The sequence below is a fragment of the Anarrhichthys ocellatus genome, unplaced genomic scaffold, assembly GCF_004355925.1.
Source record: "Anarrhichthys ocellatus isolate YVR2014 unplaced genomic scaffold, GSC_Weel_1.0 scaffold45, whole genome shotgun sequence".
Taxonomy (NCBI): Eukaryota; Metazoa; Chordata; class Actinopteri; order Perciformes; family Anarhichadidae; genus Anarrhichthys; species Anarrhichthys ocellatus.
In genome coordinates this window covers 1,583,976-1,599,298 of record NW_022280075.1, presented here as the reverse complement: position 1 = coordinate 1,599,298, position 15,323 = coordinate 1,583,976, and the positions used below count along the sequence as shown (strand labels likewise).

At 39.6% G+C, this 15,323-nt stretch overlaps 1 protein-coding gene across 1 annotated transcript in view; it reads right to left on the bottom strand.

Moving 5' to 3' along the window:
• LOC116395258 (AT-rich interactive domain-containing protein 5B) overlaps positions 1-15,323 on the bottom strand; it is a 32,233-nt gene that overhangs the window by 11,955 nt on the left and 4,955 nt on the right. Inside the window, exons 2-5 of the mRNA XM_031868993.1 lie at positions 7,952-8,104; positions 4,920-5,027; positions 912-1,191; positions 226-453 (exon numbers count right to left, since the gene is read on the bottom strand). Of these exons, the coding sequence (XP_031724853.1) occupies positions 226-453; positions 912-1,191; positions 4,920-5,027; positions 7,952-8,104 (769 nt within the window). The remainder of the gene's footprint in view (positions 1-225; positions 454-911; positions 1,192-4,919; positions 5,028-7,951; positions 8,105-15,323) is intronic.

Below are 15,323 nucleotides of genomic sequence, written 5' to 3'. Positions count from 1 at the left end.
AAAGTTGTGTGAAAGCAAACCACAAACTAAATGACAGAAAACCTAGAAACAGTTTGATCCAGTATCAGAGTATTGCCGGCAAATAACCTTTTTTGTCGCCTGTTGAGAACCGTTTTAGGAAAAAGGTTTTAAAAAATATATTGTCAAGTATCGGCCTCAGTGATCCAGTATGGGTCCTGCTCTGGTATCGCCCCTCAGTGGACTGGTTTCCCTTAAAACACTCACTGAACTGCCAGGAGAAGCTGGTGCTCTCCAGCGTCGGGTGGTTGAAGGTGTCCCTGCAGTACATCAGCCGCGTGTTGGGCAGCGCCTTGACGCCTCCCAGGGCCAGCAGGTGGAGGTCCTGCAGCACCGGCCCCCTCGCTCCGTCCTGGATGCGTCTCTGCAGAGAGCGGAAGCGGCAGTACTGCGGGTAGCTGAGCACTTTGATGCCCTGATGCTCCACCAGGTCATCTGAGAGGAGAAGACATGGGACGCATGAACCAAACGTACTTCTGTTGTTACGTTCAGCATGGTGTCCATCTTCAGCGCACTAATTCCATCAGTGCAGCACTCACCACTCTGCGTTTCACTTTTTGAGTCATTATTTTTCATCTTTGTACTCGTCTGTTCTTTTAACAGCTGTTAAGCTACTGTCAATGAAACCTAAAACATCCTGCAGAGATGTTCTACATTAAAAGCCGTCCAAAGGCTCAAAAGGACATAATCCCTCCCTTTTCTGGTCGACTTCTATTGTGAAACGTCTACAAGAAGTGAAAAATAGAAGCTGCTAAAATGAATAATTGACTGAGAACAATATTTCTGTACTCCATGCACCAACTTTAGCTTATTAAGCTGCTGCCACACATATTAACCAATCACTGTGGGGTCTCAGGGTGCGTTTGATTCGTGGGTTTCAGTAATTTTCTTACTCTTAGTTTTGTCTTTGAGCGGCTCGCTGCTGCTGTTGTTGCTGCTGCTGCTGCTGTTGCTGCTGCTGCTGTTGTTGCTGCTGCTGTTGCTGCTGCTGCTGTTGTTGTTGCTGCTGTTGTTGTTGTTCCCGTCGCTGCTCTGTAGAGGCTTGTGGAGACCGTTGGTCCCGCAGGGCAGCAGCTTCAGGCTGCTGGTCCAACCTGCCGATTCGGCACACGCCCATTGCACCAGGTCCTCCACCCGCACCACCATCTTCCTGGACACCGCCAGAACCTCATCCTAAAAACACACAGAAGAGGTTCATTCCATGATTAGACTTCTGTTCTGGATGAGATGTTGTGGTTTTGTTTTCTTGAAATGTGGGAAATACTCTAATACTCTATCATGAATGAAATTCTAAAGATAGTAAAAACACTAAAACATGCGACTACCTAAATTAATACATGCGTTAATAATTAAAGGCTTCACCATCTACTTAACAGCTTAAAATCACTTGTCGGCCTTCATCTTCTGGTAAATAGCATGATTTTAGCCAACATTACCAGCTTGATACTACTTGATGTGTAAAATAACAATGCCTGCTTACATATTTACTTAGAGGAAACTAAACATGATTTAAGTGGTAAGAACATTAACAATACAGATGTTCACATACTTTTTACATTTTCTATTGATGCATTTATTTCACTCGTCACTTCGTAAAGTTTATCTTAAATTAAGATTTCAGCACGTCTTGTCAAGAAGGCAGTTTGGCAACACTGCATGGATTGTTGCAACAACTCAACAAAGCATGAGGAAGGAGAACCGGCCACAAAACAAACAATGAGGACTGACAACAATGGACTAACTTAACTTGAGCGAGAAAAGTAAATCTGGTTTTGGTTCGTTAGCAAATGGAAGGAAAAGACGATTTATGCGCATGTGAAGGGGTTGGAAGTGGGGCAGAAGCGTTTAACAGTTCAACAATAAAAGATTCTTAGATTCTTGTCTGAGGAAGCACTTCGTTACTCTGCTCCTCCCAAACTCCGCCTGTTCGACATTCACCTGCTCATTCATACGCATGTGAAGGAGAACATTCAGAGTTGAACGTGTGCCAAGTCTTGATTGGTTTGCTGGTGAAGTCTTTGACATTTACGTGAGAACATAAAAAGAACCTGCAGAGTGAGAGAGAGAGATGAGACTGAACCTGCCCAAATAAGGATTTATTATGAAACGTAAACAGCTGTGTGGCTGAAAGCAGAAAGTGAGCTTCAGCTAAACCTTACATTTTCTCCACCATTCAAAAAAAAAGAAAGTGATTTAACGTTTACACTTTTCACAGCTGACAAATATCTAAACATCAGAGCACTCTTTAAAAGGCGAGACGGTAACTTTAGCCTTTGGTTGTTTATTAGAACTTCATCGAGTATTTGTCTCCAAGTATGATTTAATACTGTTTCACATATTATCTCTCAATCTAACTTTTGGGGGATAAAAGCCACTCTGCCCGTCTATGTGACATTAATGTAATTCTCATGTATTTTATATGTTATTATATATTTTAATTATATATTAAATACCCCTGCAGTCTATGAGGTAAAATTAGCTTCAACTCAACCAACCACAACATTAAAGTATCGCTTATGTATACAAATAAACCAATAATAATTATCCAGTAATAGAACACAGACAGGGGCCCATTCTGAGTACTTTTACTTTAGTACTTAAAGTACATTATGTCGCCATTACTTCTATACATAAGTCACATTTCTAACACAGGACATGTAATGGAGTATTTTTATAGTGTTGTATTGTTACTTATACTTCAGTAATATGAGTACTTGTTCCATGACTGCATGTGATGCAGCATTTAAAAATAAAGGAGGAAGTTTATGAGACAGAAATGCATGTTGGACTCATCACTATTTATTCATCTGTAAATAATTGGTCTTTGTAACCCCGGTTTCCTCTCTTCTCTTCTTTCCTCCTTGCTATTTGAATTTAGTCTCTTTTTCTTTGTGTAAAATGAAATCTGACCGCTGAATCTGAAGTATAAACCAAACAAGCCGGTGAGAGATATTTACTGAGAATCTAGGAGCTAAACAGTCAAACTGTATTTGTCTATATTTACTGAAGAACCACACAGAGGGTTTGCCGAGTTAATATGAAGGAAAAATAAGAAATATTACTGGATTATAATCATTGATGCATCACTTTAATGTTGCAGCTGGTAAAGGTGGAGCTCATTTTAATTAGATTAATCAGGTGGTTTTAAGGAGTGAAAATGTTTTACACGTGATTTTAAATAACCCATTACATCTACGTTTTATTTCAGCTGACAATGTTCGCCTGTTTAGATAATATTGGCACAATGCAGACATATTGCAGCTCATTTATGTCTGTGGTCTAAAGTGGAGCTGAAGCAGCCGACGTCTCCTCCCAGAACCGCGCCCCCCCCCCCCACACACACACACACACACACACACACACACACACACACACACACACTCCCAAACAAAACCTCAACCTCCTCTGTGCCAGATGTGAGCTCATTAACATGTGAACAAAGTTAAATGTTTTTACATTAAGTGGCTCAGCAGGAGTCATGAATAAACATTTTTAAAGCTCAAATACTCAAACTCTAGGCTACATCAACACTATTGTTAACAACACTAGTTTGAGAACTCCAGGGTTGCGCCGTAGTGTGGAAGTTAATGTAGAAGTGACAAAGGTACTTATTTAGAAGTCAGTTAGCTTAGCTTAGCATAAAGACTGGAAACAGAGGGAAACATAAAGAAAATCCACCCGTCTGAAAGGATTTTCAGATATACATTATATTACAGATTATAGGTGTTGTTCCTCTTCTAAAATGTTGTAATGTTGATGAACGCTTTTAATGTTATAAGTATGTAAACACTGATTGATCCGACTAATCTTTCAAGACAAGAAAGATGTCTTTCATATAAAACTTTATAACACAAATAAGACAACTTTCAATTCTCCATACAAAAGAAATGATTCCTGTGAAAACACTTTCTGAAGGCTCAATTTTCCACCAGGAAAATAGAACAATCCATAAAGAGACTTCAAGAGTGGAAATATCCAAGTTGGAAATGTGTGTTTCAGTCACGCCATTAACAAAGATTTACATTTGGGTAAGACATTAGTCCCAAAGGGGGATTTTCATGTGAAAGCTGAGCTGCAGCCTGCATGTGAACTGTGTTAATCAAAAACATCAGCAGCAATACTTTTTACTCTATTAGTGTTGTGTTTAAAGTCATTCTACTGGTTTTTGTTTAATTCATATAAATCAGATCATTAAATAATATCAGACCACAGAGAGCCGAGATGTTCTTTAGAGCTCAGCAATGCTATTTGCATGAGGACAAAGGGAAAGATCAGTTTCTGATTAACAAGAAATATTTGACTAAACCTGTTTAAGTGCTTCGCCAAAGACGATTGGATAACAGAAAGGAGGTAGAGTTCCTGTGACACGATAATTAATAGACACTCTTAAAGCATTCCCCAGATAATATTTGGGAGACGTTCACTCCCATTAACAGACCGCAGCAATTGCAGAATGACATCACTCCTATTTGTCATGCTTCATTTTGTATAAATGCTCATAATAACGGTGGTACTTATGAATACTAATCCTCTGGTTTTAGTGGTGGACAGTACATTTACATAAGTACTTTATACTTCTACTCCACTTCAAAAGCAAATATTGGACTTTTTACTCATCTACATTTATTTTAAAAGGGAAAATTCACAAGCTTCTTACTTTTTAGTTCACCCTCATTGATATAAATGGGAAGGACAAGTATGTCATATCCTGTGCAGGATATGCCCTTATATAGAAGTTTGTATACGTGTGTGGTTTATTTTTGGTGTAGTTGAAGGAAAATTAATTCAAGCGTGTAATAAAAATATAAACAGTGCACTACAGAGTTATTTATATAAATAAACGGAAGAATAAACATGTGCCCGAAATATCCGTCCATGTCGAGATGAACACTTTGACCCACCTCTCCGTGTTCCCTGGTCCGCCCCTTCGGCGTGTCCTCAGGCAGGAAGTAGAGTCTGGCGCTGGCCAGCAGGTGGCGTCGCGTCTGGTCCTCCCACAGTAAGGTCACCTGCACACGAAGAAGAGAAGAAGAAGACCACAACGTCATTTAAAAACACAGTTGGCTGAAAAGCTTTGATTACTGGAGTCTTCCGAACCACATTTCTTGTGATTTAAAAAAATGCATTTAACTAAAAACAAAATGTATAATTAGTTTTGTTAAAGTTCTTCTGAGGACAGAACATCCTGAAACACATCTGATCTGATTAAGCTCAGAAATGCAAAGCAGTCAAACTGAAAACCAGCCAGTTACACAATGTACGGACAGCTTTTGACAAAAGATAAAAGAGTTTCACAGGAAGACATCTATAGTAACCAAAACTTGACTTATGTGACTGTTAAAGCTAGGCAACGCTGGGAAAGACTTGTGTACTTTACAAGTTGTGACACCCAGAGATATCCTCATATTATGGGTCGATTACATTATTGTGTTACATTATAATATCTTGTCACCTTGAAGGAGAGGTCAGGGAGGCAGATATGCTCCGTTTGACATTCACTGCTTTAAGAATTACAGATAAAACCAGACCAAGGGTCTGAGGCTCTACTCCAGTACAGCGGTGCTCTGAGCTTAAAGAAATATAATGTTGTGGTTTAAGGGTAGACCTGGATACAGAGATGAGGAAACAGGAGAGCGTCTGACATAAAGATGAATATTCAGCTGACAAAACTACTTCCGATGGTACAGAAGCAAGGACAGGCTTCAGCTGTTGGTCGCCAAAACTGAAAATATGGTTTTGACATTTTCAGTCGCCTTATGTTTTGAGTAGTTGAGATACTTACTTATACTAAGTTAGGAAACAGACTTTTTGCTAAATATTGTTAGAATTTTAAATGTAAGAGAATGAGTTATATTTACAGATGCAATTATATATTGTGCCGTCTGTGTGCGGTTGTGATTCCCACGTGTCATCTTCTGGCTTGTAACCTCTTTAAAACAGAGCTAGCACTACGGGCCCCTGAGCCCTCACCACAGGCAGCATGCAAGCGCGTCTTTGGGTTGAGATCAGATGTTCGTTTCACAGAGCTAGATCGTCGGGTTCGTCAGCTTTATATCTGGGTTTAACTTACATTTCCAGAGTCACACAGCTGGCTCAACAAAACCTGCCGAACAACTACTGATCAATGACATCACTGGAAACACCGAGTCATCATTACTACAGGCTCCTGACAGGGACAAAAATATTAGGTAGAAAAAGATTAAGTACGTTTAAAAAGTAATGAAGAGCAATATATCTGCATTATAGCATCGAAAAAGTATTTTTGATGTTTCTGGCTTTCCATTCTGGTTTTAAAACGGAGCTCCCAACAAACAGTGGATAGTTTACAACACTAAACTGACTACATGACTAGAACAGCTGCGTTTTAACTGCGCACAGTTTGAAATGTTATTCGAGTCTGAATTATATTGCTGCATGTTTTATTACCAACAGTGGATACGCATTGAACGACAGGACGTCAAGTTGGAGTCTCGTTTCATTCCTATTGGCTCTCACACTGGATGTAAAATATGGTCGTGACGACAGACGATGATCTCTGGGCTCGACTATCGTCAGAGCAATCGCCAATAGCCGACATCTTTGTCAATGTCAATACCATACGTAGCTTCTTTTCCCATTAATGCATTCATTTATTATTAATAAAACATTAATATGAGGCCAATTTGAATTTGCCACGTCATAGTTTACCCAGCATATAACCGGCATTAACAGCAGGACATTGATTTACATTATTCAGTAAAAATGAGTTTTGGGCGATGGTAAACTGTAACATCATGATGTGTTCAAATGTGATTCAGCTTGAATGAATACAGTTGTTTAAAAGGAGATGTTTTCACGGCAATATAAAACATATATCACAGAGGCAATTATGAACTTTTTAACTTCCAAACAAAAAACAATATGCACGCGGTAGAAGTGTATGTTGAAGTACATGGGATTGATTTTGTTTTTTACCATCCCCGTAGCGGGTCTACCTCCACAAATATCATCTAATGGTACCTAGTGTTGCTGCTGTATGTTAATCAGACAGCATTACATGTTTACAGTCGGACTTTGCTAGACATCAAAGTCAACAAGGTGTTTATTCAGACAACATTTGAATTGCAGATTAACGTAGCGGGCTCTGAAAGGGACTCCATTTGCTGTTGTTTGTTACTGACCCACATATGTCAAGTGATTCTTATTTATTGATTTGGTAAAGAAGACAAACTTGTTAGTTCAGTTTCGTTGGCTCATTTAAACAGTGTGTTCTAACTGTTGGTTTCTCTCCTTCCAGCGTTTGTCACTTGAACAAATGCGTTAAAGCAAAGACTTCCCATCAGTCATTACGATCATTTACCGTCAATACAAAACTGTCAACCTAAATACAATCTCATTAACGCTTCTTGAGCTCGCAACCTGAATCGACTAAATGTAGCCTTGCCGTGGGACGTAGACTCAACACAACATACTACGAGTCCACTACAGCCCATGTGAGCAGGCAGGAGTGCAGCAGCGTGACCCATTTAGGGCTCAATTTGTACATTTAGTTAGACACAGTCAACAGTTAAAGGGGCACTACAAAACCATTTTACAATTTTGTGGAAACGGTTGAATAATGTTTTCTGTGGCTCTGCAGGAGCTTTGTGAAAAATCAGACCTGCTGTTTTCAAGTTGCATTGTGGGAACTGTAGTATCCAGTATTCATGCAGCTGCTAGGGACTAACATTTAGAATATCTCTGCCTCTGCTGCTTAAATGTTATCGTTTTAATACAAGATAATGCATAACAATAGCTTCCTATTATTCACGATCTGCAGAGTCAGCTGATAATTCTCTGTGGGTTCATTAACAAGAGCAACCCCTTTTGACATTATAGAGTCGTGTGAGCCGTTGCTGTGATAATAACACAGATTAGAGCAGCTTTAATCTAACATACGAGCAGGTAATCTCACCTCTGCGATGCACACGGGATCCTGCGGTCCACAGCGGATGAAGTAAAACTCCCCGAGCTTCCACACCTGGGCGGGCCCGTCGGGTTGAGCTCTGCTGCCCACCGACTTATAGAAGGCGTAGCTGCCTCGCTGGCAGGAGGGGGCACCCAACCACTGACGGAAAGACAAGACAGCACTGATGAGGAAGAGTTAGTGGCCCCCCGTGTGGCTCGACAGGCTGTGGTATACTCAGGGTATTTAAGAACGATCACAGACCAGAATGTTACTCCCACAAATATCAGAGAAAGAAATATCATCTGTAGTTGAGGCAGATCTCAGCGCAGCTTCCTGATGAAGTAACATCAGAGTGAAAAAAGGAAATAAGTTTGTGATGAGGAAAAGAATATTCCTAACATGTAGAGCTGCTCAAATCAAGCTACAGAGAGTCAAAGTTATTAAAGAGTTAAGTTATATGGAACAAAGTCTTATTCAAAATCACTTTGACATTTGTAATAACAAATTATTACAAATCCAGCCCAAAAACATCGAGTTACTCGTTTCTCTGGAACAAATTAAAATTTCATTTAATGAATCAAATGTCAGACTGACAAACTGACTGAAATCTACATCAGAATGTCAATGCTGTTACGTAAGACCAATTCTAAGGTATATTCTCGCTTATTCTTCTTCTAAAGATAGTTTTTTTGCCTTTATTTGATAGTGATCGTCAGGAGAGAGGACGACATGCAGCAAAGGACTGTGGGTCGGATTCCAAACGCTCAGCTGTGGTACATTCTCAATGTTATAAAATTCAGCCTTTTCTACAATTTGACATTTTCCTGCGTTACAAGGGGAAACCGGCAGTTGAAATGGCTGTGTGCTACACGGTGTCTTCCCTACATTCTCTGGGGTGCGTTCAAGCCATAAATTCTGCAGAAAGCAACTCTGACATCAACACCTCCGACAATAAAGTTGCACCATCTTGCAGCGAGGCAGTATATTAGGACGTATAAACAGCAACTCAGAGCAGGATATTGTAATACAGTCTATTGAAGAGACCTGGAGAGGAAATGTTAAAAATTAACTCGTGCGACTGTTGAGACATCTGTAACCCCTGATAGAGACTCAAATTATGTTCAGATATCACTGAAGTGATGCAGCTTTTTATTCAAAATGTAGCAGCGCCTGCTCTTACTAACTGACTGCCAGTGTTACTGCCAATAATCAAAAACATGATAGGAAAAACTGAAAACTAAGACATGTATAAACTTGTGTGAGCTAAATCATCTGTATGTCGCAACTCTTTTCCAGATAACATCTGTTCAACTTCTTAACATGAGAACAAAATAAAATATAAAGATAGCCAACTTCCTGTAATCAGTAGTTCCACTGCAACATGGTGGTCACACTTCCTGTTAAACTGATCTGAGATGCCTGTGCACCCTTGTGTGTGTTCGGTAAATAAACAGAGGAGTTAAAGGGTTGAATTAATAGAAATAATTCAGCCTTTTAACTTTTACTTTCGGGCGGATGGACAGCAAGAAGGCCACGTGATTCCCAGAAAGCAGTCAATCATCAGCTGTAGTTAATCATTCAGTATCTGTGATGTATTATAGAGGATCCAACTATAGTACACATGCTGTTCTCCTTCCTTTGTCTGTCAAGAACTAAACCCAACAGGACTGAGACCTTTCACAGGTCTGCATTTGGAGCGATTATGCATCTCTGCACTCTTTTTAATGATTATATTTTATGTGTGTGTTGTAAACAAAAAGGTTAAATATCAAATTGCTTAGGTATGCTGGGTAAAGTGCACACTATGGCAGGAAGTCATGTGACTTCCTCTCAGGTCAGATCTCAGGTGAGGGTCCTGTAGCCCCGTTATTACTCTCACTGCTTTCATTTCACACGTCAACTTCACACGCTCCTCATCACTGTACCCGTTGTATATACGTAAATGTATATATAATATAAACTGGACATCAAACCACCTGCTTTCTGTTTTTTAAGCTATTAAACCTTTAAAGTAAGTGCCGTACCAAGAATAACTATTCGTGAAATGGTACCTGTACAAAGTTAGTTACACTTTACCTAAATCATTCAATCATTACCACCAGCTGTATATGAATGTTTTAACCGCCATCTTTGTCTTGGTATCATTCATTTATCATATTTTAATTATGTACTTCAACAAGTGTGCGTGTGTCCCTGTAAAACAGAATCCTCCTGCAAATGAGAACAAGTATTCAGTGCGGTAACTCTGTATAACTAAAGGTTTCAGCTAACGTGCAGGAATGACACAAACTAACCACTTCCTGCAAGTCCTCCAATGTAAAAGCCGTAATCACCATCCTTTTTTTTTGGTAGAAGGCTTTTACTTTGAAACAGCTACAGGAAGTGTTGAGTTTGCATCAACGGCATTAACCTTGCAACTACTGTTGTCTGTTTCTCGGTGTGTCATGGTGATGTTTCAGGCAGTTAAAGATGGCGTACATTGATGTTATTTATTCATAACCTATGAGGTTTAAAGGTGGGGCTGCATCTATCCATTATTCTCAGAATTTGTTGATCATTTTGTTTTATCATTTTGTCAATAAAACACCAGAAAATACTGAGAAATGTTCCAAGAGTCCAAGATGACGTCTTCAAGTTCCTTGTTTTGTGTGATCAACAGTCCATGACCGAAGGATATTAAATTCATACCAATACAAATGTTTGGTGTTCTTGCGTAATAAATGATTTAAACAGTTTAATAAATTATCTAAATTATCGCAGCTTAATATACTCGCAAGAGACTAATTAAAATTGGCTTATTGTTTCAGCATCGGTCCAGAGGTTGGACTTCTTCTTAAAGATCTCCTTTTAATTAAATTTGATAAAATCTCCTCATTATCATATCACAACAATCAACACCACAGTAAAGCAACGGAGAGTTCAACAAGCTTTAAATTAAACTTCATACATTTACTTCTTTATGAAGTGGGTTTCTTCTTCCACTTTTACAAACCGGACAAAAATGACTAAAACCAAATATTTCCCCCTCAGAGCTGACACTTGTGCAGCTGTTGTATAGAAGTATCTTCACAGATTCTGGAACAGCAGTTTGACTCACTTCATCTGCTAGTCAGTGGGAGTGTTCAGCTGCTGTGACTAAACCTCCATTTTCATTGTACCTTCATTTCATGTGGCTCAGAAAAGGTGGCCATTTAGCCGCCGTGTGTCATTTCATCATCAGAAAAACAACAAGGGAAAAGCTCAGAGTTGTAAATTGTAAGAATTGAGCTGCATGCCGGTTTATAATGTGTTCTTTAACAAGCACTTAATAAAGCACCTTCATCACGCTTCACTTCAGCAGAGGCTTAAGTGTGGAATCCTAAGTTGGGCGAGGCTCTGTGAACATCATTCATCTAGTTTCGCTCGGGGAAATAGAATGAACTTTCACTTTATGCATTTGGACAGAACACAACACAATCAAGAGCTGAAAACAATCGTTTGGTCGACAGAATGTTAGATGTCGATAGTTCCCAGACCCTCAGTGGGACGACTTCAAATGTCTCGTTTGAAAAATCAGTCCAAACGCCGAAGATGTTCAGTTTCCAGGAATATAAATCAGAAAGAAAAGTTGCGAATCACATCATCTGCAAAGGTTTTGTTTAGCTTTCTTATCTGAAAAATAAGTGATATTTGTTTAGAATTTCAAAAACAACTTTCTCTGGTTCAAGCTTCTTCTCTCCGTTTATAATCGTTGTAAACTGAATACGATTTGATGAATGCCATCTTGGACGACTTCTGTAGATTGATCACCTGATACTGAAGATTACTGTTAAAGTCAATATTGTTTATATTCCTTTCTTATTTTCCTTTAAAGCAAAAATATATTAGAGCTGAGACGACAAGTCGTGTTACTGATTAGTCTACCGACAGAACATTTATTGGCAACCATTTATATAATCAATTAAAGCACAAATACAAAAGGTTCCAGCTTCTTAACTTTGAATATTTCCCGTGTCTTTGTCTTCTATGACAGCAAACTGAATATCTTTGAGTTGTTACTACGGACACATCCACCATTTTGTCTTTCAGAGGCAGACAAACGTGTTTATCAATTCAAATTATTAAATCTGCTATACGTGCCTTACATTTCTAGCTGATAATGAATTAATAGAGAAAATGATTCTCATATCAACGGATGATGAAAGTAATTGTAGCCCGCAGCACTAAAATGTAGGAAAATGTCAAACCTGCGCACTGAGAATTAGAATGCCGAGATTAAAACAGGCTTATTGATTATTGATAAACTGTAAATAACCTGGAACAGGTTCTCCAGCAGTCACTCTGTGAAGGCAGGTTTCCCCCTTATTGTCCCCAAAATGGCAGATGTGCTATTTGTCTAAAATGAACGTCATGTGGTGTCCGTCTTTGTTTAATCTACAGCTCGGTTTACACGGAGCTTCCTGCAGGTTTACGCTCTGTAAGAGATGAGGAGCACTTGATCCGTCTTACCTCACAGGCAGATAATGCTCGCTGTTTGTGGGTGTTTACCGGCTCCAACAATAAATCGAGCACACCTCGAGTGGGTTCAATAATGCCTCTGCTGCTGCTGCTGCTGCTGCTGGCTAGATAAACCTGCAGTTTGGATTTCACTGCTTTGTAAGAGGAAGTGTGAGGAGCCCCAGGTAGTTTGTGGAAAGGAGCTAAAACATAACACCAAACACACCTTAAAAGATGGAGGCAGTTAGTCCTGATTCCAAAGCTGTTCTGAAGCTCAGAGGTCTGATAGCGTTTCATTAAACGGCCCTCCTTTGTTTCACTCATCAGCAGCAGAGCTTTAATCAGAAGATACTTCCTCCTCATTGATAATCTGTGTATCTGACAGGGAGCTACCAGGCTTCAGTCAGCAGTGTGTTTATTCACATGCACTACATCAACAGGCCCAAGATGAAAACAATAACAGAGATGAATCATAATAATAGCCCCCTTTGTTGGCTTGTATACGACAGCAGGTTGGTTTCAATCAAAAGCTTTTTACTCTGCAAATAAAAGGTCACATCTGAGCAATTACTTTAGGTGAAGGTTGGAGTGTGATTTAGTAAAAACATGGCATTTGTTTTTGTATAAACAAGAACAAATAAAGACAGATAAGTACCAATATCTACAATTGCCTTCTTAATTAATCAAGTGGTTGTTTGATGATCTTTTAAAACCTACGAGTACAGTTTACTATCATAAAAGACAAACACAGCAAAGACATTTGAGAAGCTAGAACCAGATCAGTTGGTATTTTTCCTTAAAAAAATACTTAAAGGAATAAATTCCAGATACATTTTGTGTATTTTCCTTCAGATCAGGCGGAACGTCACAATATCCAAAAGATGGTGAAGGACTGGACTGGACTGGCTTGATGGAGTCAAAGTTTAGTTTAGTGAACCTAAGTGAACATATTATTATAAGATACGACTTAGTCCATCTAGTCCGTGATGCATTAATCTTTAAAACGTCTCACAAATACATACTTTCATTTTAAAAAGGTTCAGTAATTGAAGAAACGGTAAGTGTGTATGTTGGGGACTATTTTCAGCTGCGGATTAACACGCATGTGGTGCTAGTGAGCATTTAGGGCAACAGGACGGTGTGTGTGGAAATAATAAATAAACTGTTAATGTGTGTGTGTGTGTGTGTGTGTGTGTGGTAATGAAGGAAAATGTCACCATTATTGATGTGTTTTTAATCATTTCTGGGCACAGAGGGAGACGATATATTAGGCTTTGATACACGCACAATAATGTAAGTAGATTCATTCATTTTTTTCCCCCCGTTTTGTCCATTGATGGATTCGGTGACAGTGAGAAACATTTAGAATATCACCAGACTCATCCTCTAATGCAATGTGACGATGATCAGATATTAAGGATTTCTCAGGCCTCCTTTCTTTATGAAAATGTCAAAGTGGATTTAAGATGATCAAATCAGACACGAGCAGACGATCTGGTTCGTGTACAACACGGCAGACATGATGCTGCAGCTTTTAACAGCCCTAACAGAAGACATGGCTGCCGTGATGATACTGCCGTGTCTCTGATACTGACTCCACGGTGCAGCCTCTGTAATCCCCTGTTTGGAGTTAGAGGCAAGAAAAGACTGAATTACAGCCGCTTTACATGAAACGTAATATGCGACCCCACAGCTGCAACACACAAGCTACAAATGAGCCCAAATATCAAAGAGATATTTCTCAGTGACGAGCTGAAAACAAGGCAGTAATTGGGCTGCAACCACAGATTATGTTCTATTGAATTAATTGTTTGACTTTTTATTTCCTAAAGCTCAAGATGGCGTCATTCAAATGTCTTGTTTTGTCCTCCGAGCAGTCCAAAATCTAAAGAGATTCCGTTTCGAGTGGCAACGATTAGTCGACATATTTGCTAGTAGATCAAATGGAAAATTAAATCGGCAACTATTGTAATAATCGATTTGTCTGTCAAGTCATTTTTTTAGGCAGAAAACACCCAAACGTTGCTGGTTCTTGATTCTCAAATGTGAATATTTGCTTTTCTGTCTTCTATGAGAGTAAACTCTTCATGTCATTAGGTTTGGGACATTAAATAACATCATCTTTAATCACTTAGGCGAAATGTCTCCAAAATGTCCCATCTTAAGTCCCCCAAATGTCTTGTTCTGTCCAAACGTCTGAAACCGAAAGATACTCAGCGTACGATGATACAAAACAGAGAAAAGCAGAAAGAGAACATTTGGAGTTTCTTCTTCAAACTGATTATCCAAACAGTTGCAGGTTGGTTTTCCTTCCCTCCCACCAATGTATTAACGAATGAATTGCTGCGGCTCTAATGTTTGAGATGAAGCACGGCTGAACAGATTTACATGTGTGAATGAAATCAAAGCAGGCAGAGGTCACATCCACCATATCTCCACGATATAGAAGGCCCAGCACAGCGCGTGAGCTCCGGGTGTATCCGGCTGTGCAGCTGCTATTCATTTACTTCAGTAGACGGGGCATCATGAAGATTCACCAAATAAATGCACAAACTGGATTTCTAAAAAAAAAACAAAAAAAAAAAAAAAACAGCCAGTCATCGAGCTCCCCTGCCTTGCTGCCTAAATGCAATTCTCACTCCTGTGTTGATCATCCACAACCTCCCCCCCCCACCCACGCCCAGCACACCCTCCCCCACCCAATACTCATACCCCACCACAACCTCCTCCCCCACCCTCTGGAGCTCTGCAGACCAGCTGCAGCAGGCCCACGATCAATTTTTAGAAAGATACTGAATAAATGTCACAGCAAAAAATATACATAAGCCATACACAGGGACATTAATACCCCCCTGCAGTGTGTGTGTGCGCGCACACACACACACACACACACACACACACA